Here is a 22,721-nt window from a genome sequence, read left to right as displayed (position 1 = left end):
TCATCGGTGTATTCAGTCCTCTTACTTAAATAGCGATTTACATATATACTTAGCATTCATTTCGTAACATGACATCATTTCACATTACAATATAATATATATATGTATTTCGTGAATATACAATTTCAAATTCGTAAATATTATATATGAATCTATGCTTAGTAGACAGTATTGAGTATTTCAGGATGATTGGGTTTTGTATAAGGAAATTTTCGAGCTTCATTATAATTACTGAAGTGATGAATTTAAGATTCAGTTTTAAATATAACTTCAATCCAGAATCATTAAATAAAATGAATTTTTAGAGTCCATGTTCCGTTAATTCGGTTATTTCACATACAATATGGTTTGGCTTTTTAGTACAAATCCATAGCTTTATTACTTTTTTAAAAAAGGAAAGAATATAGAACAAACTCTATTCCAACTACATGTGGAGTTGTATTATATCTGAAGATATAATATTACTCAAAAATGTAGCTTTGTAAATATTACTTAATTTTATGTACGTCTACCTTTATTCAGTTATTTATTGATTACTCTATACTACTTATTCTATTATGTATCAGTTAAAAAAGAAATCTTGGAAAAAATAGATTGTGGTAATTTCAGTAAAAATAAAAATGCTTAACATTTTCGTCAAGTTGAGCTTCTTACATTGTTTGGTAGAATTATAAGATATGACGATTTTATATCTGTTTACAGGTTGAATTAACAGTGCGCTGTAGACGCTGATTTTGTATCTTATATTCGGTGTGTCACGAACAAGTGCGAACATAATTAATTATTGTTTTAAAATTATCGAACGAAACACCTCTGGGAAGTCTTCGATAGTTGCCAGAAGTTTTGTAATTTGTACGTTCTGATCTCGCGAAGCTATTATCAAGGAATTTATAAACATCGTTACGATTGTACTTGTCACAGTAGATCAACGGGAATATTATTTTGGGGTAAAAAATTCTAAAAACGTTTATAACATGTATGTGTTATAAATTCGGTACCGAATTATACGATAAATTAAACAAGGATTTGTAGTAATTACAGCGTTGCAAAATTGAAATTTTAAACTGCGTTCAGAAAAAGTTTTATTTTCCAAGCTAGAGAGGTTTTATTTTAGTTTCGATGTTTTGATAGACTTTTATCGATACTGTGTACTTAGGTAACATACATACATATATATTGTTTACAAGTCTAAAATGTAATCGGCTTTCTTTTTAGAAGTCTATTAAAAAGATCGGTTTTCCATTAATGAAACAGGTGACGATAAAATTCGACCTACAAATTGCACTTTAATTGTGCACAATATTTTTATTTGAATCGAAATCTTTTTGAAATATAATGTATAAAGGTGAAGTAAACAGCCTATAAATATCCCACTGCTGGGCTAAGACCTCATCTTTTTTTGAGGCGAAAATATCTTCATCACAAAATGTAATATTTATACATATATATGGATAATTATTGTCGGCCTTTTTCTTAATTTATTAAAATAAGATTAAGATGAGATGAAAATTACAAATGTGTGGTATTGTTGCAGGGAGCACACGCGAAGGCGGATTGGTGTGGCGCGGGTGCGCCGCCAACTGCGACGCCGAAGACGGCACGGCGGGAACACTCACCGACGGCAACGCCAACCCAGGAGACAAGGTACAGGTCGTAAATTTAATATAACATTCAATTCATTTGTACTATCTTTCGTAATATAAGGAACTCTTTTAATAAGGAAGAAATAAGGTGGCGTTTTTGTGATGCCTAACTGAATAACTATCAAACCAATGTAAACTAAACCAATGTAACCAAAACTTAACTAGAAGGTGCAGCACGTTTAGGTGAAGGTTTTGGTATATAATTTAAGAAGCTGCGTTTCGCAGTCTTACCCGCATTAAATTTAGACTATGGGCGTGACAAACGTGAATTTCATGTTCCTGTTAAAATATATTTATGATCATTCAGTTAAAACACGTAATATATAAATATCTTCTCCGGTATTTAATTCGAGAATTTAAATATTAACTTCAATGGCTCGGATCAATGTTATTTCCTGCTATTCTCTATAAATTCCCAATAAATCTTTTTATTTAAAGCTACACGAACGCGAGCAGTAAAAAATATAATTTTGTTTTAGACGCATGTTCCTACGTCACGGACGTTTATTTCGTGCTCGTTAGATGAATTAAATAAATTTAAAGAGCAGGTGTGTCAATACAAAGTTGCGTAAAATATCTGTAATAATAATTATATTTAAACTTTCTGTTCACTGAGGAGATTAATTTGTTCCTCTTTAAAATTTACTTCGATATTTATTTAATCTATGTATGTACAAATGGCGTATCCGTATTTTGAATATATTTGTAATATTTTTTAACCTGTATTTTGATTATATGTAGCATAGAATACGTTGAGTTAATTTAAACAATTTGTCTGCAGTCTGGACACGTTTCGATTCGTTAGATAGTTAGTTCAAAGATAGGGGTGAGCAGAATTTGTAACTCAGTAGATATTAGTGGATTTGCGGATGGTTAGTTCAGTGAATAAGATTATCGATGTACTAGTGAATGGTTTAATAAGGAGGTTTATAGACAGGTGAACATTTGGAGGGTCAAATGGTTGATAAATAAGAGTGGCTATATTTATATATAATAGAAGTAGGATCTAAAGTTATAAGTCAGTAGGATTGAGGTTGTAATTTGGAATGGGTGATTGATGTCTGATAGTAGTAAAAAATGAGGACGCGTGAATTGGTGGATTGATATTAGGTATATCATTACTAACACCAGTTCAGTGGTTGCTGATATTTACCCTGTATAAGAGGAATCCGTTGATACCAATAGCGGTTACCAATTTTCGAATTTTGGCCGACTATAATACGTAACATCTATAATCGGATTTTGTAGGATTTGACGTAGCAACTAATTGATTTAATATATTTACAAGTGTGATTAATGCATAGGTATGGAAGCTCAGCCCAAGGTAACGCCACTGCTTACTAGCATTGTTTTTTTTTATTTTAGAGCAACACTACGTAAATATAAATGTATCAATTTTTTTTCATACAATCTAAACTGAACCGATTGATAAGATGAATACTGCTGTACCAAAATGTACACGAACGACGATACGGCAGTAAGTCAGTGTTAAATAAAACTTTTGAACCTTTAATTTACACTTACCTGTCATTTGCTCCTAAACAATAATCTTTTGTTGACTTATCTGTGATATAATATTCAATATACAAAAGAATGTATTGCTAATCTGTCTCTATATTAAATATTATGAGTAAAATACTTTATTGTGGATTTAAGCCGTAGTGGTTTGATAAAAGTACCAAGGTAGAACTTGTAGTAATGTTGTCTGTGTTATTTGTGTTTGTGTATGCAGTACGTATTATAACGATTTCATGTTAACTTACGTTTATAGTTTATAAAGTACAAGCTCTACATATAAAATATATAATTAAAAAATAGGGTTATTTTATTCCTACTTCGTTTTTGAAATTTTTGATGACTATTAAATGTAATTCTTAAATTATTTAGTAGTAAACATTCTTATTTCATATTGTAAATCTTATAGAGCTAGTTCTAATTCGTAATTTACAGCTGGAGGGGTCGGACGCAGCTCCGGACGACCCTGTTCACCTCAAGAGACGGGTGGGACTCTTCAGTGGGGTGGCTCTAATCGTCGGCACTATGATTGGTAAGAATCCTTACATCTATATACAAATGGGCACAAATAAAACAGTTCAGTACCTATCTCTTTGTCACAAGTTTTTTTTTTAATTTATTGACAGACATATTAACGATTAGGACGTGCTCTAGTGTTATTTAATAAATAATAGTCATTGTTATAAAAAAATATGTAATATACACAGTAATTTATATAAATTATGTAATATACATAGTATTTGTAAATATTTAATGCTATTAAGTATTGACGGATATATTACATATACCTATAGCAAAACATCTGTTCGACAAACGTTTTACAAAGAATAACATTGTATATGTTCGTCGATTTCGCACCAGACGAACAAAAAATATTTATATAAAAACGTTGCAGCAATTTATTCGCGTCATTTGTAGAGTCGCCATTCGTTCGATGTTTAGTCTGCCATTGACCATGTAACGCTGAAAGGAAAAGTAAAAAAATTAAGTAAATTTTTTTTCAATAAAAAAACACTTATCCAAGGCCACTGACACAATAACATCCATATTATGCAATCAATATTATTTTAACTAATTGCCAATAGAAATAATCTTGGTAAATAATGCTATTTACATGGAATAACCATAATACTATACAGCTATGTTTATGTTGTGGACTATTTAAACATAATTTTATATTATTTATATAGAATATTGTAATTATTTACTCTATTATAAACGTTTAAGGAAATAATACTTATATTTTTTCTGTTAATGTTTTCTTTGAAGACTAAGGTTTGTCTCTTGTCTAATTGCTATTTAGTGTATATTTTCTAAATATGTCTATCAACCTTGAGTACAGTTTAGTAACCGTTGCACTCACTTTCTATAGCTTTTAAAAAAAATACAAATTAGTAATACTAGAATTTTGCAAATTAGTAGTAATCTAGCATGAGTTAGGTAATATCGTTAGTAAATTAAAAGTATGGTTTAACAAATGGGTCACAAAATACATTCGTTTATAAAAATAATGTATTTTCCGAACAGATCGCCTGTTCGGAATTTTTTATATTTGATTTATCTTGTAAAATGACAATTTCATCGAATCGATTGCAGCTCTTGTGCGATCATTATCTGATTATATTTTATTCAATCTCTTAATTAATTTATCGGGATTAAAATAATGTTGTCACTATCGTGTGGGGTTAAAAAGTACAACAAACAATTTTTATTTATTTACATTGTACACCAGAAACAACGATATTGTAAAAAAAAATATTAGCAATTCTATATAGTTAGTAGTAGGAAATGATTAGAATAGAACAAGTTTTATACGCGGATAATCTTTAAAGCCGAGAAAAAAAATCTAAAGTACGTCTTACCCTGATTCCCACCCTCTGAGGTATTAAAAGATTAAACTTGAAAAATATAAGAGATTTTACTCTTTTTTCATTTTTCGTAATACAATAAGATGTAACTTTTTCGTTTATGTATTATTATATTATTATGAATGTAGGTCGCGACTCGTGCCATAATTAAAATCATTCTCCAAATGAAACAATATATCTCAAGTAAAAATAATATGGCTTTTCATCAATCATCATCATGTCTTACTTACAATTCAATTCCAAGTACAATAGCAGTTATTATACTTGCAACGTGATAAATGTGACGCCCGCAATCTGATACGACACCTCAGATATTTAAACAGTCACTCCTTTAAACGTTTAGTAAGTTAATGTATAATATACATAGACGAGAAGCATGCTTGCATGAGAGTTCAAGGATAAAAAAATATTGATTCATTGTCACTTGTTACGTAACTAGCGACCCGCCCCGGCTTCGCACGCGTTGAATTTTTTAATGAAAATGATATTATATAAATATCATTTTTACTCTATGTAAATTAGGAACGATGTAGCTTTCTGTCAGTGATGACGAAGAATTGGATGATCAGTTACGAAGATTATCCCTACATACAAACTAATTTACCTCTTAATAATGGAATAGATGATAAAATAAAATTACGAGATATTTATGGTCGCTTTTTATTTTAAAGTGTACAAGGACATTGTTATATTGAAATAGTTTCAATCGATATACAACTTAGCATTGGATGTTAATCTATACGGTAGACTATATATACACAGGTGGATTGTATGGTTAAGTGCGCTAATCCAAATTGAATTATTCTTCCGGCATTACATAGTCCGCTTTTTCTTAAGTAATCTGCAAACTGTATGAGGAATAAATTTAGAAACGACATAAGAACTGAATAAATTTACACATACTTGTAAAGCGAGTCAATGCAGGTAAAACCACATTACTAAAATAACGTACGATGGGTTGCAGCATTTAATTATCAAGAGCGTAATTTGTGTTTATAACTCACCTCGTGCTCGGCACTGAAAACATCGTGAAGAAACCGACGCGTGCCGGGTGAAATTCTTTCACATATACATACATATATCGACCACGTGCATTGGAGCAGCGTAGTGATGGACTGTGTAAATCAAGTTCTTAGCCAAACTCGTGTATTAGTATTACCACAGACGATTTTTTTTGTTTTGGCGGTGAAGTAAAACATCGTGATGAGATCTGCATGTGTAGGTAGATATATTAGTATAAACTATATACCAATCCGCAAAGAAAGGGCGGTGAATTAATCTATACGTTTCTGTTTAATAGAACATTCGTATTCGTAAAGCGTTTATTCATTACATTAATATGGAAAATATAAGGCTTATATATGAAGTAAACAAGTAATTAAAGACACAATAATATAAGAAATGTGATAATCTTTGTTTTTTTTTAATTAGCATTGTTTTGTCAAAGGTTCTGGAATATTCGTGTCGCCCTCTGGGCTTTTGGAGCGCACGGGCTCAGTGGGCATAAGCTTCATCATTTGGATGGCGTGTGGCCTACTCTCTCTGCTCGGTAAATTTCAAATACTATCAGTTTATATTAGTAATTGCTCGCACTTTTCTAATCTCTCTAGATTTTTTGTACATATCTTTAATAATCATTTAAGCATTATTATTTTATATACCATTTATTATGTTTTTGTGTATGTATAGATTAAATGATGCTCTTGTATATATTACGCACCATTTTTACTATTTTATTGACTTTACCTCAAGCCCGTTAGATTGTCTGGGAGAATCGCAACTTAGCGATAAGACCACCATCTGATGATGATGCATCAATGATGCATCTTCAGTACTTTAATGCATTTATAAATTTGAGCTGTAGAATAATATTTAAGACTCCGCCAGTAACTTCTTACAAAAAACGCAAACCGGCGCATGTATTATGTAGGTATTTTGATTGCCAAGGATGCTTTATAAACTTTTTAAAACAGTAAGTACAATTCATACAATAATATGTACAGGAGCGCTCGCATACGCGGAGCTAGGAACGATGAATACATCATCCGGAGCTGAGTACGCGTATTTTATGGACGCTTTCGGAGGACCTCCTGCATTTTTATTTTCATGGGTAACGAATTATGCCTTTTATATATTTATCTAACATTTTCCTACGAAACAATCACCAAACATTCAAATATAAAAAAATATTTCTTCTTTTTTTGCATTTTAGGTCTCGACTTTAGTACTGAAACCATCTCAAATGGCTATCATCTGCCTCAGCTTCGCAAAATATGCTGTAGAGCCGTTCGTGTCTGAGTGCGAACCACCAAACGCTCTCGTCAAGCTAGTGGCCGTCATATCTATTGGTAATTAAGTCATTATAGATACTTCTATTCTCATCTTAACAAATAATACCAGCGACGAATACCCTGCAGATAAAGATCTCAAAATATCCACATAAAATGTAAACATGTATAGTATATTTCTAGCTGCCAATTACCTGCCCATTTTTTACGGCGAAAATGTTTTCTTCCGCTCGACATTTCCACTCATAAAATATCATGAACGTACCGAAACTCGCAAAAACCTAATTTGAGAGTTTTTACGGGCGTTTTCGTGGCAAGAAACGTAATGTAGAGCATGAAATGTTATTCTTATTAGAAGTGGATGTATTTTGAACCTACATTTGTTATTATATTATTACATAATTAATTATACTTTATGTATTTCTAGTAATGATTCTGGCGGTCAACTGCTACAGTGTGAACTTGGCGACGAAAGTCCAAAACATCTTCACTGCGGCAAAATTGGTGGCGATTGCAATAATCGTCTGCGGAGGAGCGTACAAATTAATATTAGGTAATAAAAACACACAAACATTTCACTAAAACACATTCACAAATCACATTATATTAGTTAAACATCCATTGAGCTATGAGTTAAGCTATGAGTTGACATAATTATCGATTTGACTAACAGTGTATTTCATAATTAATAATTATTTCGTCATTACAATCACCGAAATTCTAAATTCGTAACGTTATTGCTTTCATTAGTTTTATTCATTCGATTATTGTCATAATCACGGTTCGATTCATCGATATCTAATCATAAAGGTTAAATATATTTGGGAATAGACTGACAGGAGGTTGTGTCCGTATGGTGCAGGTAATACGCGACATTTACAGGAGCCCAACTTCGCCAGTAGCACGGCGACTCTGGGCAACATCGCCACGGCCTTCTACACGGGTCTGTGGGCCTACGACGGATGGAATAACCTTAACTATGTCACAGAGGAAATTAAAAACCCATCCAAGTAAGTATATTTACATTTTATGATATAATTAGCGTACGTTTCATTTAGATTTGTACAACGGGGTACAGGACCGATATGGGATATTAATGAGATTGGAGATGGATTTATTTTACTTGAACTATATTAATTTAAATGTTACCTAGCTTTATTGCAAAACTGACCTCTCTTTTCAATTATAGGAACCTCCCACTGAGCATCATAATCGGTATCCCGCTGGTGACACTTTGCTACGCGTTGGTGAACGTGTCGTACTTGGCCGTCATGTCGGTCAGCGAGATGGCCGACAGTGAGGCTGTGGCGGTCACGTTCGGAAACCGACTGCTGGGTCCTCTCGCCTGGCTCATGCCGCTCGCCGTCACCATCTCTACCTTCGGATCAGCTAATGGAACGCTATTCGTTGCGGGGAGGTTAGTTATTCCTTAAAAAATTATCAAAATTAATTAAATTTAGACCAAACTTAAAAAAAATGTATATATTTATTAATCTCATTGTCTGTGATTCTATTATAATATGTACTTTGATAGTACGCAAGGCGTAGCAGTAATGTTTGCGAAGAGTCTAAGTCGGAGATTTTTATAATAATAATTTCGTATTTAATGAATAATATGTTAAATTATAGCTTAATAGTGATAATAATACACTTACATATATGTTTATGAAGTAGTTAATATGCGATTACTGCTAACATATCAAACGGCTAATTTATCAAATACATCATCCGGGTAGGACCAATAAAAGTTATTGGGTTTTCCTCAGCAGCTCAAAGTTGAAAAGTTGTCATCGTTACAAACTCGGGTGTGAACTGGTGTGTTGATTCTGCGTCTGTTCGCTCCGGTCGTATCGGATTTCCGACCCGTCAGTCTGTCAGAAAGAGGAAATAGAAATTTCACTCATGTTTGGAACTTGTGGCTACGATATATCTCTTAAGGGACTGGCTCGTCTTCGTTGAGAATAACCACCGTGGCCGTTATCGGTCTGCAGTAAAATACCTTCACAATTAAATGTTTTTCTTTGTACTTGAAATGTTTCAACTTCAAGTGTCTGGTATGTATGTAGGTGTGTACTCTTGAGAATAGCGGCTAAAATAAATATATAGAACAAACTCTTTTCCAACTACATGTGGAGTTGTATTATATTTGAAGATATAATATTACTCAAAAATTACGTTTAGTGCATAATGTAGCTGACCTATAAGCAAATGGCATGGAATATATAAATCTATTTATTGTTCTGGAATATGAAAAAATGTTTATCTTCTTCGATTGGAATAGATTCATTAGTACATAATAATTATATATATTACATATAAACTTTAATGAATATCTGTATTTATAGACAGTATATGAACACTGCGATTTCTTTCATTCTGATAATTGATAATTTTTTAATGCTATTCAAAAGTTAACATATCATTTAAATATATATATATGAATAAATTAATTAATAAAATATAATTTAAAATTTAAAATACTATATTTTCTGGTAAATTTATCGTATGATTAAAGATAAGATATGTTATTAAATATTCCGTTTTATCCGTGTTTGCTTTGAACTCTTAAATTTAATGTCGAATGCTCGACACAACGCTTTATTGACGAGGAACAGCAATTATTTGAAAGAAAGAAAAATAAAGACATAAATGTTTATTTGGCTGAATTTCCTTATACGTTTCTTTTTAGTTATGAGAAATTTCTTTACAGCCCATGACGATAAAAATCGTCGAGCTTTCCCTGATAAATAACGAAAGGGGAACCGGAATAGTTATTAATAATATATGCTTTCTGTTAACAGATTGTGTTTTGCGGCCTCTCGGGAGGGACACTTGCTGGATATTCTTTCGTATGTGCACGTGCGACGTTTTACACCGGCACCGGGGCTGATATTCCATGTAAGTCTAGAACCGGGCTGGGCCGATTTCTTTTGAATATTTAGGCATTTAAACTTTATTTGTTTATAAATATATAATACTCAACAAATATATAAACTATTGTAAGAATGATTTTTTTTTATGTATTATTTTGACATTTTAGTTGAAATAGTAGTTAATGCAAATTTATGTTATTATGATGTTTATTGTTATTCTTATCACTTCCGCTACGAAATTGGTTTCAATGTAATACGAAATTTTACCCGTAATGAAAACCTTACTAATCTAAAACTTGTTGGCACTCCTTTTCTTTATTGTAATCTGCTCTACTGTGAGGTGTTTTTAATTAAACTTTAAATTACTCTCTTATATAGCCGAGTAGTGAAGCTTGTGACCTTGAAGCTTATTCACAAATTAGCCTTGAAGTATTTTGATGCTCAATAAAGGAGACAAGAAATCTTTCAGCGTTATTTTCATTAATGATACCTTCTTAACATGCCTCTGTAGCGTTCAGAAGAAAAATCGTTACGTTTTATTGATAAAGTTCTTGTATTCTAGTCCCTAATAGCGGTAGCGATGGTGCTGTACGGGACGATAGACTCGCTGATCGATTTCTTCTCGTTCACTGCCTGGATCTTCTACGGGGGAGCCATGCTTGCTTTGATCGTCATGAGATATACTAAGCCCAATGCGCCCAGACCTTATAAGGTATGCCAAAGTATAATTTATATTTTAAAATAGCGTAAAACATAAAACTCAACATGACCATTGCTGGTAGATGTGTTTATAATAATGAATATAGAATTGATTATGCTTGTGGTAATATAGTTCATTTACTCTCGGGATGAAGAACATTACCAAGAAACGTACATGTGTTGAAATAAATTGTGGCACTCTATTACGTCATTTAATGAAATTATGCTTAACTCCATCAGTGCACACCGAGATAATAAAACCGCCAAAGAAATATTGCAAATATCTGTGAAGGTGATTGTTTGCCGTACACGTGGTCCTTCCACTGATGTTAGAGCCAAACAATTAAAGGTGATTTTGATAACGGGTGTTTGGAGCTAATAATATAAAATCGTTAAATTTTAGTTTGATATCAGCCATAACATTGAAATTAACTTTAAAATAATATTTATTGAGTTATATGGAATAAATCGAATTTTAATATTTCACTAACTTTATATTTGTCGAAGATTTTTCAAAATATGTTTCAAATACCATCGATCTGTTTACTGTGAGCCCGAATGAAAGCGCCATAAATAAATGATATACAATTTGTGTATAATTTCAGGTGCCGATAATAATCCCATACGTAGTGCTCATAGTGTCGGCCTACCTCGTCGTGGCGCCCATCATAGACAAGCCGCAGTGGGAGTATCTGTACGCCGGCGGGTTCATCCTCGGCGGTCTGCTGGTGTACTTGCCGTTTGTCAAGTGGGGATATTCGTTACCGTTTATGGGTACGTATACATATCAGCAGCATTTGTTTGAGCCGAGTCAGCCCAGCGAATAGAATGCTCAATCGATGATTTTGCGATCAAATTCGGGTACGCACCATTCGTACGCTTGTTTATGATGAGCTACATCATGTTAACAGTTGCAAAACATCGTGGGGAAGCTTCGATGAGTCGTAGAAAATTCTAATACATGTAATATCCACTAACCCGTACTGTGGCAGCGTAGTGAAATAAACTCTAAGGCGTCTTCTTACGAGGAGAGGTGACCGTTTCCTAGCAGTGGGGCATTTACTCGATTGAGGGAAGAGTAATCATTTTAATATTCATTATTTATATTATTGTTGTATTTTATCGAAAGTAATATAAGTACTGTAGACACCGTGCCGTAGGTATTATAATAATTATTTGGTATACTTTATAAGTCCATTTGTGTAACTTAAATCAATAAGCTAATAATAAAATTATTGCCTTTTTTCAGATAAGATAACAGTTTTTCTGCAAATGGTGCTGGAGGTGGTGCCGACGTCGACAACTTTCGAATACTAAGTCCGCGCTGGACTATAAAAGGCATTTTTTAAAATTTTCAAACAATTTTTTGGCTATTGTTGTCTTTTCGAAATCGTATTTATGATTCGGCCATTAAATTGAAAGTTGTACGGTATAACAAATGACAAGCAATCAAATTTGCAAGGAATCTATAATTATTTATGATACGTTCGGCCAGTTCAGTGTTTCATAAAATTAATTATTTTTTGACTGATATAACAGGTTCCTTATTATACCTTAAAAAATAAATATCTACAAAAAATATTATATTATTAACATTGAAAATTTTATATCGTCGTTGTTTTTGTATTTTTTATTTACTTCAAACAGATCTTTGAATGCTGCGAGATCTTTTTTTTTACTTGTTTACAAAATAGTCACTTGACTTATTAAATATAGTTCTCCCTTATTTCTATTGTAAGTTCATTCGACTTTTATCTTTGTTTAGTTAAGACAACATTTCTCATTTCATTAGTTTGCACGAATCATTCCTACGGGCATTTGTGAAGAGATTTCGCCAGGTCGATGTTTCTAGTACAAATATTTTTAAAGGAACTGAATTTTTTTTAATATTGCTAAATCATTATTGTTTTTTTTTTAGACGACAACTAATATTATTATTATTATTAATACCAAATTGTATAAATAAACTTTTAAATCATCGCATTCAGTTATGACGATGAAAACTCTGCTTTCTGCCAAAAATATGAAGAAAATAAAATTAATCCAAATACAGAAATGTTTTCGCGCGTTTATTTTTTTTATTACATAAAAGTAAGTAAAGATAGAAAACGTTTAACGTTTGTGAAGGTGTGGCAAATCTCTAGGCTCAAAGCCCCTTTCGCATCACTATGAGTGATTGTGCTAAACTCATAGTCTATAGTAATCATCTCATTCGTAGATAACCTTAGTTTTTATAAGAATAAGTAATGTTGTGTTTACTTAAATTTATTGTTCTCTTTTGCAATATATTTTAACTTACAAGGGATAGATAGCGAAATATGATATTTTTAATTAAACTTTTTTTTATCTGTTGTGTTACAATACAATCGGTAACGCAATTTAAAAAACCTTATTTTAATTACATTTTGAATAAAAAGATTATCGGCTAGCAGTCAGAAAAAAAAACGTTCATTACGACTTGTACGATAAAGTGAATTAAGGATTATTATTATATTAAATAGGTAGTTCAAAAAAGTTACATTTTTGAAAAAAGAATATTATATAAAGCCAGCGTTATTCTATCCCAAATTTAAAGACTAAAGTGTGGTTTTTGACTAATATTTCTGCGAGTCACGGCCGAACTTTGCGACCGGTAAAAATTGGTCTTATCATTCCTTATCGGGGCAACACTAAGCTGTGACCGCTGTTTTCTTTTTCAATCTATATTTATTTTAAGGAATATTTTTGATAGGTTTTAGTTCAGAAATCATGCAATTATAACATTTTTATTACAAATAATCGTTCAACTGTACTTGTTACAATGAAAATAAAATATTAATATTTTCATAAGCAGTGTTCGTCTTTTCAAGCAATTCTATTCGTAGATGTCTAATGTTCAGTATAAAAATAGTAGCGTTTAAAAGCCCATTAGATAACCCGCGAAGCTTAAAATCCTATAAATTGCCCCATTTTTAACGATCTAATTGTGTAGCGTCTACGTATATCAATTACTGTCTATATATATGTTACTTGTAAGAACTTGGGCACACGAGTACACACCTAACGATGTGATATACTGTTATGGGTAAAACTGATGGTTTTATTTTGTGTACAGATAAAATATCAAATACCTATACATACATGAAATAACCTATGTACTTATCTCTTAATAAAGGACAGATTTATTTATTGTTATACACTACCATTGAATTAAATGAAATTTTAAATAAAGACAAATTAAAACTGAATCCGATGTTTTATTTTTATATAATATTCTAAGTTGTAATGTAAATTTGTTAGCATAAAATAAAAGTAAGCTGTGAAAAAAAAAAACTAGTCCGTACGTTAATTTTGTCAGTACCCAGACCCCTTCTGATCAACTAACTTTTAATTTATAATCGGAGGAAAACGGCAATAAACTCTATCCTTGTAAATAGTATAAACGGTTCATGAATGAATAGTTTCTTTACCTGAATTGTAACCACTAAGTAATAAACTAAATAATATGATATCATGTGAAAATAATCAAAATGTATTAATCGACAGATCAACGCGTCTTTTTAAAACTGATTATCGTTGATTAAGCGTTGTGGCGCTCAGCCTATATATGGTAGTATAAGTCGATAATTCTGGAGGATGGAGTTTAGAATTTACAGTATTTCTTAAAAAGATTTGGTATTATTTATTCTAAGAAAATGTATATATACAAGACGAATATATGTATGATTGTTTCATACATCATTCAATAACGATGTATCGGCAAACAATACTATTACCGTAAAATGGGTTAAGAATGGGACAACATTTATGTATGTTAAAAATAAAACTGGACCTAAAAATTCACTTGTGAAACCACACGTCTGCGACTTGAAGTTGTAGTCTTGTTGGTGTTTGAATTCAGTTGTGTGTATGGTGTGGAATATCGAAATAAAACACAAAAGTCAAATATTCAACAATTTATTGTTGTCAATAAACAAAGATCACAGATCTTTGAACATTTCCATATCATTTAAAAAATATTTTGGCTTTATATATGAAGAAATCTAAAATAATTATATGCCATTACAAACAAGACGAGGCACATAATGAAATAAAAAAAACTCCGTTTTATTGTCTTTTATTATTAGAAAACTAAATAATCTTTATATTTTATAATTAAAAAAAAGATATATATAATCTGTATAAGCTTGAGTTTAAATAATTACTAACACAAAAGTGACTATTGCAAGTTATTTATACCTATTTAAGTATTAAAGTACAACTATTTATCTAACCAAGTAACACGTGAGACGATGGACACGTGGTCACAACCAATATCTATCCGAAAATTATAATTGAAACGTAATTTATTCGATCAGAGTTTATTAAAAGCGGCCTCGAATGTCCGAATACCAATTATTGTCAAGGCCACTAGCCATCTCCGATAATTGTTGCCAGCTGAAATTTAGATGACTATATTATATTAGTTAAAATTATGTATGTATGTATAATATAAAATTGGTTAGCTTAGTTTTTTTTTTATTTAAAATACTCTAAATATATTAATAAAATAGCAACATTGAATCAAGAATACAATCGTAAGTTAAACCTATTACTCAATATCATCTTAAAAAGGATATTAATAAGAGTGTAAACATAAAAGTTTGAATGGAGCGTTTTATATTTATGAAATTTATAACAGGTTCATAGACTGATACTATTCTACATATATAACGACAACATCTATTCTTCATACAATCACTTTAATATTTATAAACATTTATTGAGACCTTAATTGGGTTCAAATAATCAAATGAATAAAAGCTTATAGTTCCTAATGGCACTTGTATTTTAAATATGGAAATATATTTACATATGGTTCTATTAAGAAAATGTAAATAGTTACAGTCACCAAATTGACTCTTTCTGTCACCAGTAATTTGAGATTCGAAAGTAGAAGACAGTGGTTCGTGTACCATAAATATAATACAGTTATATTAGAATTAAAGGAAATTTAATGTACATAATTATCATAAGGTGAGTATAAGTATCTCTTTCATTTATTCGCATTCAATCTTACAACACAATAAACACATAATACAATCAAAAAATAAATAATTTCAAATGTTTGAAAAATAAACGAAGCTATAATCAACAAGGATCCTGCAAAATGTTAATAATGAAAACATTACATTTCAAATATAAATGTTGCATAATGGTCTCATAGTGTATTATTAATATTTTAATTCATTAATTTTTAACCCAATAGTTTTTTATATGTCCACAATTTTTATAATTTTGTTTTTAGATTTTGTATAGAATATTTTCATTATTTAAATTCCCCATATTTTTATATATATATAAAAATATGTAGTTTGTATATATAAACAATATTAATTAAAAGAAGAGAACATAAAATGTCTAAAAAGAAAATATCATTGGCTTGTACCAAAGTTAAAAACTTCGAATCTGTATTCTTGGCTGTTCTGAATGTCATAACTGTTTAAAACTATTACCATTACTTTCTGAAGAAGTTTTTCGAATTCAAAGCATTACATCAAGATCGGTCCATTAATCTCGGTCATACCTCATTTTTGTGTAACATTCACGTAAAATTGTTCACTTTTTATTGAAGTTATTTTTTATTTCTGTTTTATATTTAGATTGCAGAGACCTTGAGCTATTTCATGTGAGTAGATCTAGGTCAATAGTGTATACACAACGTGGGCTATGTTTGTATAAGAAATATATTTCAAAGTTTAAATTGCAGTATTTTTAAAATAAGTGCACAAACTATTATTGATATAATATAATGTAACTTTAAACAAATCATACTAGGTGGTAAAATATTTTACACTATATCCATAACAAGATAACCCAACAGTTATTAGAACTTAGTGACATATTATATTTCATCATACAATGAGTCGTAATCGTTATATACTTTTACATAATTAAATCCCTTTTTTATACAACTGAATAACTTTATTCATTGATCATAACCGACCTCATATCTCGATAATTTTTGCATTTCAGATAAATTAAAATTTCATCATAATAAAAGACAATAAATATAATGTATGGAAAAGGAAAATATATAATTGTATTATAAAGCTACGATGAAATATCACCAAAATATTCTTTAAACGGTACGATTGACTTAGATTTTAATTGCGTTTAAGGCTTCTGGATATTCACACGGTATAATAGTCTATAGGATAAAATTTTATAACTCTAAAACAAACTTAAAACCTAAGGTGCGGTTTATTCTTCATCATGTGTCTGAAACAAAAGATATAATATTTTTAACAAATTAAATTAGTAGCATTCACCGTCACTAGGTATTATAATATAAAATATAGGTACTCATATTGTGCAATAATTAGATGGAGTCATGCAAATGGATCCTGAGTCTTCCGAAACATATTTTGAGCTGATGTCGTAAATGGTATTTTAATCAACTATAGTCTCTGCAAAAATCTAAGTAACTTTTTCAAATAAATCTACAGTCTTGTTTTAAGGTTAGTAAGTACTAAGGTACTATTCATTTTGACAAAAATCTTATTTGTCTTAAGCACCTACAGGTTGAGATGAGGCGGCAACCACAGGGCATTTTTATCCGTTACTTATATTGAATATCGTTTTTTTCAATGGATATTAATCGTGTTTGGTGTAGAATACGCACTTGTCGAGCGTCTCCCAGAAGGCGAGTAGGGCGGCGCGGTCGAGATGCCGCTTGGTGCGGCTGAGGTTCAGCACCGTCACCGCCCAGCGCGCCACGTTCGCGTCCAGCTTCATCTCGTCGAACTTCAGGTGGAACGCGCATACTGCCGAGTGGAAATGTGCCGTAAACCGTTAAGCTGAACCGGTGCAGCATTGCTTCGTTAAGCTTATCATTACAAGAACTATTCCAGAACATTGTAAAGTCTAAACATCCCAAACTAATATTTATTGTCAATACATTTGCAATTAATGAGAAACGGACGAGCAACTACCACTGAAGGCTCATCAGCTGATCGGTAAATCAATTTTTTTCAATATAAAAGGCATACTTAAAACTTACTATTAGCAAAGATCTGAACAGGGTTTCCATCCCAGGGCCACCCTTTGAACTGCCAGGCCGGGCCTTGGACGAATACAGCGACCACTCTATCCCATTCGGCAGCAGATAACCTCGCAGGGTTGTCTACTACTCGATAAGGTACCTATATGGGTTAATAAGATATAAAAACAAGTCGGTATAAGTTCGTACATATAACGGCCTCGGTGACCATATTCAATTCCCCATTTTGAATATTTTTTATTATAAAACTTTTTGATTTTTTGTTATAAATTTGGTGTTCTATCTATGTATTATACTTCGTATTTAACATACAAAAATAACATTCACAAATATTAAAACAGCTCTCTGCTAGTTCATTCAGTCTTTACATGATTATTTTTTACTTTTAGTAAACACTATACACTAAGTGTTGTGTACATGTGTTCTAGCCACGGTTAGCTCAGTGCTAAGATAAAATATATTTGTGTATGTATCATTTAATTCATCTCATGTTCTGCGGTGAAGGAAAACACCTCGAGGAGACCTGTACATGGTATGTGACGGATGAATATTTACCTCATAAACCCTCTCGAGAAGTAAGCTTTTGCCCAACAAGGGATATTTACAGCATGTTTTATATATTATGTTAATTTTTTTTTATTATTTAATTACAAACAAAATCCGTAGTCGCGTTCAACAGAAAACACTAAAAATAAGTATTCATCCGCATACAACGTCCAACTTTTTTATTTTTTGTGATAACTTTTCATAAATACAAGTTATGCAAATAAACATTTATGAATATAGATTTGTCGTTATATATTTGCTTGATAATTATTTACATTTACACACAATTACCTACTGTACAATCATGCCGCGTTGCATGAAATGACGCATCCCGCCTGTCACCCGTAGAGACAATACGGATACATTTCCAATGTGGCCCCCCACATTGGGGTAATGAAATTAGAATTTAATAACCAAATAATTGTTTTACAAACCGTTATCGTAGTCGCATTATTAGGTACTTGATCACCGGTGGGACCTTTCCTTCTTTGTAATAATACTTCATTTTCTCGAACTGACCCTTCTGCTTTCTTCTGCTCAACTGGTACAAATCTGTTAAATGATTACTATATATTTACTTCTTGAAGTTTAGCAATACAGTTTTAAATTTAGATGAAAGGAGAGCACGGTTTGATTCTGCTAAACTGAAATAGCTGGGACTAAACCCAGTCGGTGTCACTGAATTAAACAATTTTTTTTTCGGTAAAATCAGCTATAACCTTACTTACAATTTCACATAATATATGAATAGAATAGAGAAAGACAACAAACATGTTTGAACAAAACATGTTTGAAAAGCATGACATTCTAGTTGATTTTTCCTATTAACATCTGGGTTAACTGGATTACTGAGACTGTTGTTATTAAAATAATAAATATTTATAATATAACGTTAATAATTATTATAAATAAACCATTTGTTTCTATTTTAATTAAAAATAACATGATTCACAAGTAGCAAGACGTATCGCACTGGACACATAGACAAAATATAAAAATTAGTCCTGACTTTTGTAAATTAGTTATTTTAAAATCACAGACAGACACAGATACTTGAAATTTATTTATTTGTTTGCATCAACAATGAATTGCGAGTTCAAACTATGCACTTATCATGTTTCGTACGTCACATACAGTGAGTAGCAACAGTATGTTCCATATCAGTAAATAAAATGTAAACAAAAGTTAATTCACAATAGTTTAGTAAAGGTTCTTCATACAGTTTATTGGTTTTCATAATTCTGAGGGATTTTTAAAATTAATGTATTTATAATATTATCAACTATATCAGTCTGTCTATGTCATTTATAGACACTACAATGACAAATGATGCACTTTTTTCGGAATTTAATAGTCGTTCACGAGACCCATAAGTATATGTAGAATTACTTCATAATTAATTACGTAAGCGAAGCCCGTAGAGTTAACAATTTAGGTTATTAAAGTTTAGGTATATGGAGATGCATACATTTCCTGCATATCGTAATAAAAATAAAATAGACGTTACACACTTGAGCTCCTGGAGCATGTCCTTGACGTTGTACATGGTGATGAGCGAGGTGGCGGCGGCGGGGATGATGATGATGGGCGTGCGCGAGGGCCGCTTGCCGCCCGCGGGGGGGCGCGCCGCCGTCACCGGCAGCAGCTCCCGTCGCGGGGTGCCGCCCGCCGCGCCGCTCTCTGTGGAACATTATAAATGTCATTCTTATATCCTTAGGTTCTTCAACATGTTGACATACATATCAAATAAAAACATCTTAGTGGTTTGGCTAGTACTTATCTAATTTTTAGCCTATATTTTAGAATTTCCATAGACTATAGAGATTATTTATTTATTTTAAAACTTTAAAAATTAAAATATGAAATCGTAACTATTATCACATTTTAAAATTGTAGTTAATAAGCAAAGCTTTTGTTTATTTAAAAAATTACAGTTTGTTTTTACTTTTATGAGATATCAAAGCCTAGAAAGTAAAAAGAATAACTTACGTGGCATTTGTCTTGGATGGTTTGGTGTTTGTGGAGCACGAGCTGGTGCTGGCACACTTGGACCTTCTGTCACTGACTTTAGGGTCATACCATGATATGTCCCCATAGTATCAATTTTGAAACCCTCCGTTTCTGAAATGTATAGTAATAATTATAATAAGGAAAGATTTTTTTTCACTCACAAGCTGTTTCTGTTTCAACTAACCTTCTTTCTGTCTGATAAATCTTTCCTGATCGTATCTGTTATACTGAGTTTGCTGTGCAGGTATGGCTGTCGGTGGAGGCATGACTACTGGTTGCGGCCTGGGTGCTCCTGGCCTTCCCTCTTCCCTTGCTCTTATACTACCGAGAAGAGCTAAAATACTTTTCGCAAAAGTCTGAAAATTTAATAATACGAGTTTTAATATTGCCATAATTTACAATGGATAAAAGTAATCTTGGTACATACTATTGATAGAAATGCCTCTTATAACAAATAGAATCAAATTGGAATTGAAATCAGAAATTCAATTATATAGAAGTTTTATTTAGTTTTATTATTTTCGCTAATATTGATTGCCAGTTAATTACATTTTTATCACATTAAATACATATTTTAACTTACAAATATTACAATTATTACATAGTTTTAATTGAAACATAAATATTCATAACAAAGTATACACTTAGGCATTTATAAGGAAAAGACACATCTCTACTACTACATACTCACCTTCCCATTACTTTGTAATACTGTAGTTCTGGTCCTCCATTGCCTCTCTCGACTAATAATATCTTTAGTAAGGTCAACATCATAGTCAAGGATGGCTCTGAGATCGGATCCCACAACACCAAGAGTATCTGAATAATCATTGCTCTTAATGGTTGTCCTTTTTTTAGCTAAACGCTTGGCTTTGATGGCAGCAATTTTCTCCACAGACATAGCCTCCGATAAGGACCTTTAAAATCAATTATTGTTGATATGAAATTATGTACTTTGACTTAAATATAACTCGATATCAAAGATCACTGTATTATATTGATTAAAACTTTACTTGATATTATCAACTGTAACAGAAGCTTCTTTAGGTGCATCAAGACGTGCTGCCAGCTGCTCTCGTACTTTCTGAACATGTGTTTCCTCAATACGAGGCTTCTTAGCTTCAGATTCACCTCCATCATGATCATGAGTCCGTTTAACCTTAAATATGTGGTTTTACAAATAACAATAAATATTCAAATTAATATAAAAAAACGGGTTTCTTGCCGCATTTATTGATAAATGCTCTACCTGTGTTGATATTTCCAAAGGTGCACTTTTGTCTATAGATGCACAAGTTGCTGTCTCACCATTTAGATAAGCAAGCAATTCCTTACGATCAGGACGCCGTACAGGTGGTATATTAGCGGCCTGAAATACAAAATTATATAAATTCTAAACTTATTACCAACAAACTATAAAATTCATCTCAAAATACTTACAGCTGCTTGCTTTACATAAACTGGATGAGGCAAAAGTACATTTTTCAGTATAAACAACAAACATTCCAGAGTATAATATTCTTTATCACTTCCCTCTTTTCCAGATCTGTTTGAAAATGTTTTTAATTAGTTTTTTTTTCTTTAATTTTAAAAGCAGTATAAAACATTTCTACTCACCCCCACTTAAGGTAATTAGTCTTTACATTTTTAGGCCATGAAAATTCACCAAAAATAATTTGGTTGTCACGTTCAATAATTTCTTTTTTATTTACATTATACTGGCGAAGTAAACTTAAAGGATCCGCCATGATTACGTCGTATTATTTGCGATAATGAGCACTTTGCAAACGATATTTAGTTGTTAAAAATATTTAATAATTCATACACATTTATTGTATGTAATGCATTATTCTTTGAGAGTAGAAAACAGTCGACGAATAACTTTTCTAAATAAAACACTAAATCAATTCATGCACCGTGTCAAACACTCCATGTTCAAGTTATAGCTGTCAAATGAAATAAAAAAACAACAGATAAAACATAACAACAGACAGACAATATCTATTATAACAGTTGACTAGAATTAACATGGTTCTGCATATTTTGCTTAAGTGAAAATAAATATAAGAAAAACAGCATGGGATCCTTATTGCAACATCAATATTTCAATATGAAAAATAATCTAAATGTACCGTCATAAAAGGCATTTTGTTTATTGTTGTTTTAAATCAAATATAATTGAACTTGTATTCTAATACAAAAATTTCTATATTTAAAAAAAATTGAAATTAACAAAACCTTATTATTATTGTAATACT

The 22,721-nt window shown here is 31.5% G+C and overlaps 2 protein-coding genes across 3 annotated transcripts in view; one reads left to right on the top strand and one right to left on the bottom strand.

Moving 5' to 3' along the window:
• The window catches only part of LOC113392506 (b(0,+)-type amino acid transporter 1-like), a 28,959-nt gene extending 14,846 nt beyond the window's left edge, over positions 1-14,113 (top strand). For both annotated transcript variants that reach the window (XM_026628984.2, XM_026628983.2), the window contains exons 2-13: positions 1,535-1,644; positions 3,594-3,690; positions 6,474-6,575; positions 7,030-7,136; positions 7,239-7,374; positions 7,742-7,867; positions 8,177-8,324; positions 8,504-8,731; positions 10,116-10,212; positions 10,750-10,899; positions 11,492-11,660; positions 12,136-14,113. In XM_026628984.2, coding sequence (XP_026484769.1) covers positions 1,535-1,644; positions 3,594-3,690; positions 6,474-6,575; positions 7,030-7,136; positions 7,239-7,374; positions 7,742-7,867; positions 8,177-8,324; positions 8,504-8,731; positions 10,116-10,212; positions 10,750-10,899; positions 11,492-11,660; positions 12,136-12,203 — 1,538 coding nt within the window. In that variant the 3' untranslated portion in view covers positions 12,204-14,113. The remainder of the gene's footprint in view (positions 1-1,534; positions 1,645-3,593; positions 3,691-6,473; positions 6,576-7,029; positions 7,137-7,238; positions 7,375-7,741; positions 7,868-8,176; positions 8,325-8,503; positions 8,732-10,115; positions 10,213-10,749; positions 10,900-11,491; positions 11,661-12,135) is intronic.
• A 693-nt stretch (positions 14,114-14,806) lies between these two features.
• On the bottom strand, positions 14,807-22,429 carry LOC113392508 (parafibromin). Its single transcript, XM_026628988.2, has 12 exons — positions 22,081-22,429; positions 21,904-22,009; positions 21,713-21,832; positions 21,477-21,622; positions 21,155-21,380; positions 20,648-20,819; positions 20,443-20,574; positions 19,965-20,133; positions 18,888-19,005; positions 17,908-18,049; positions 17,530-17,671; positions 14,807-17,126 (listed from the first exon to the last, which is right to left on the bottom strand). The coding sequence occupies exons 1-12, from the start codon at positions 22,209-22,211 to the stop codon at positions 17,090-17,092; spliced, it is 1,641 nt and encodes a 546-aa protein (XP_026484773.1). The 5' UTR covers positions 22,212-22,429; the 3' UTR covers positions 14,807-17,089.
• Positions 22,430-22,721: the final 292 nt, after the last annotated feature.

Source organism: Vanessa tameamea, chromosome 5, assembly GCF_037043105.1.
Source record: "Vanessa tameamea isolate UH-Manoa-2023 chromosome 5, ilVanTame1 primary haplotype, whole genome shotgun sequence".
Lineage (NCBI taxonomy): Eukaryota > Metazoa > Arthropoda > Insecta > Lepidoptera > Nymphalidae > Vanessa > Vanessa tameamea.
This window is presented reverse-complemented; position numbering and strand designations above follow the sequence as displayed.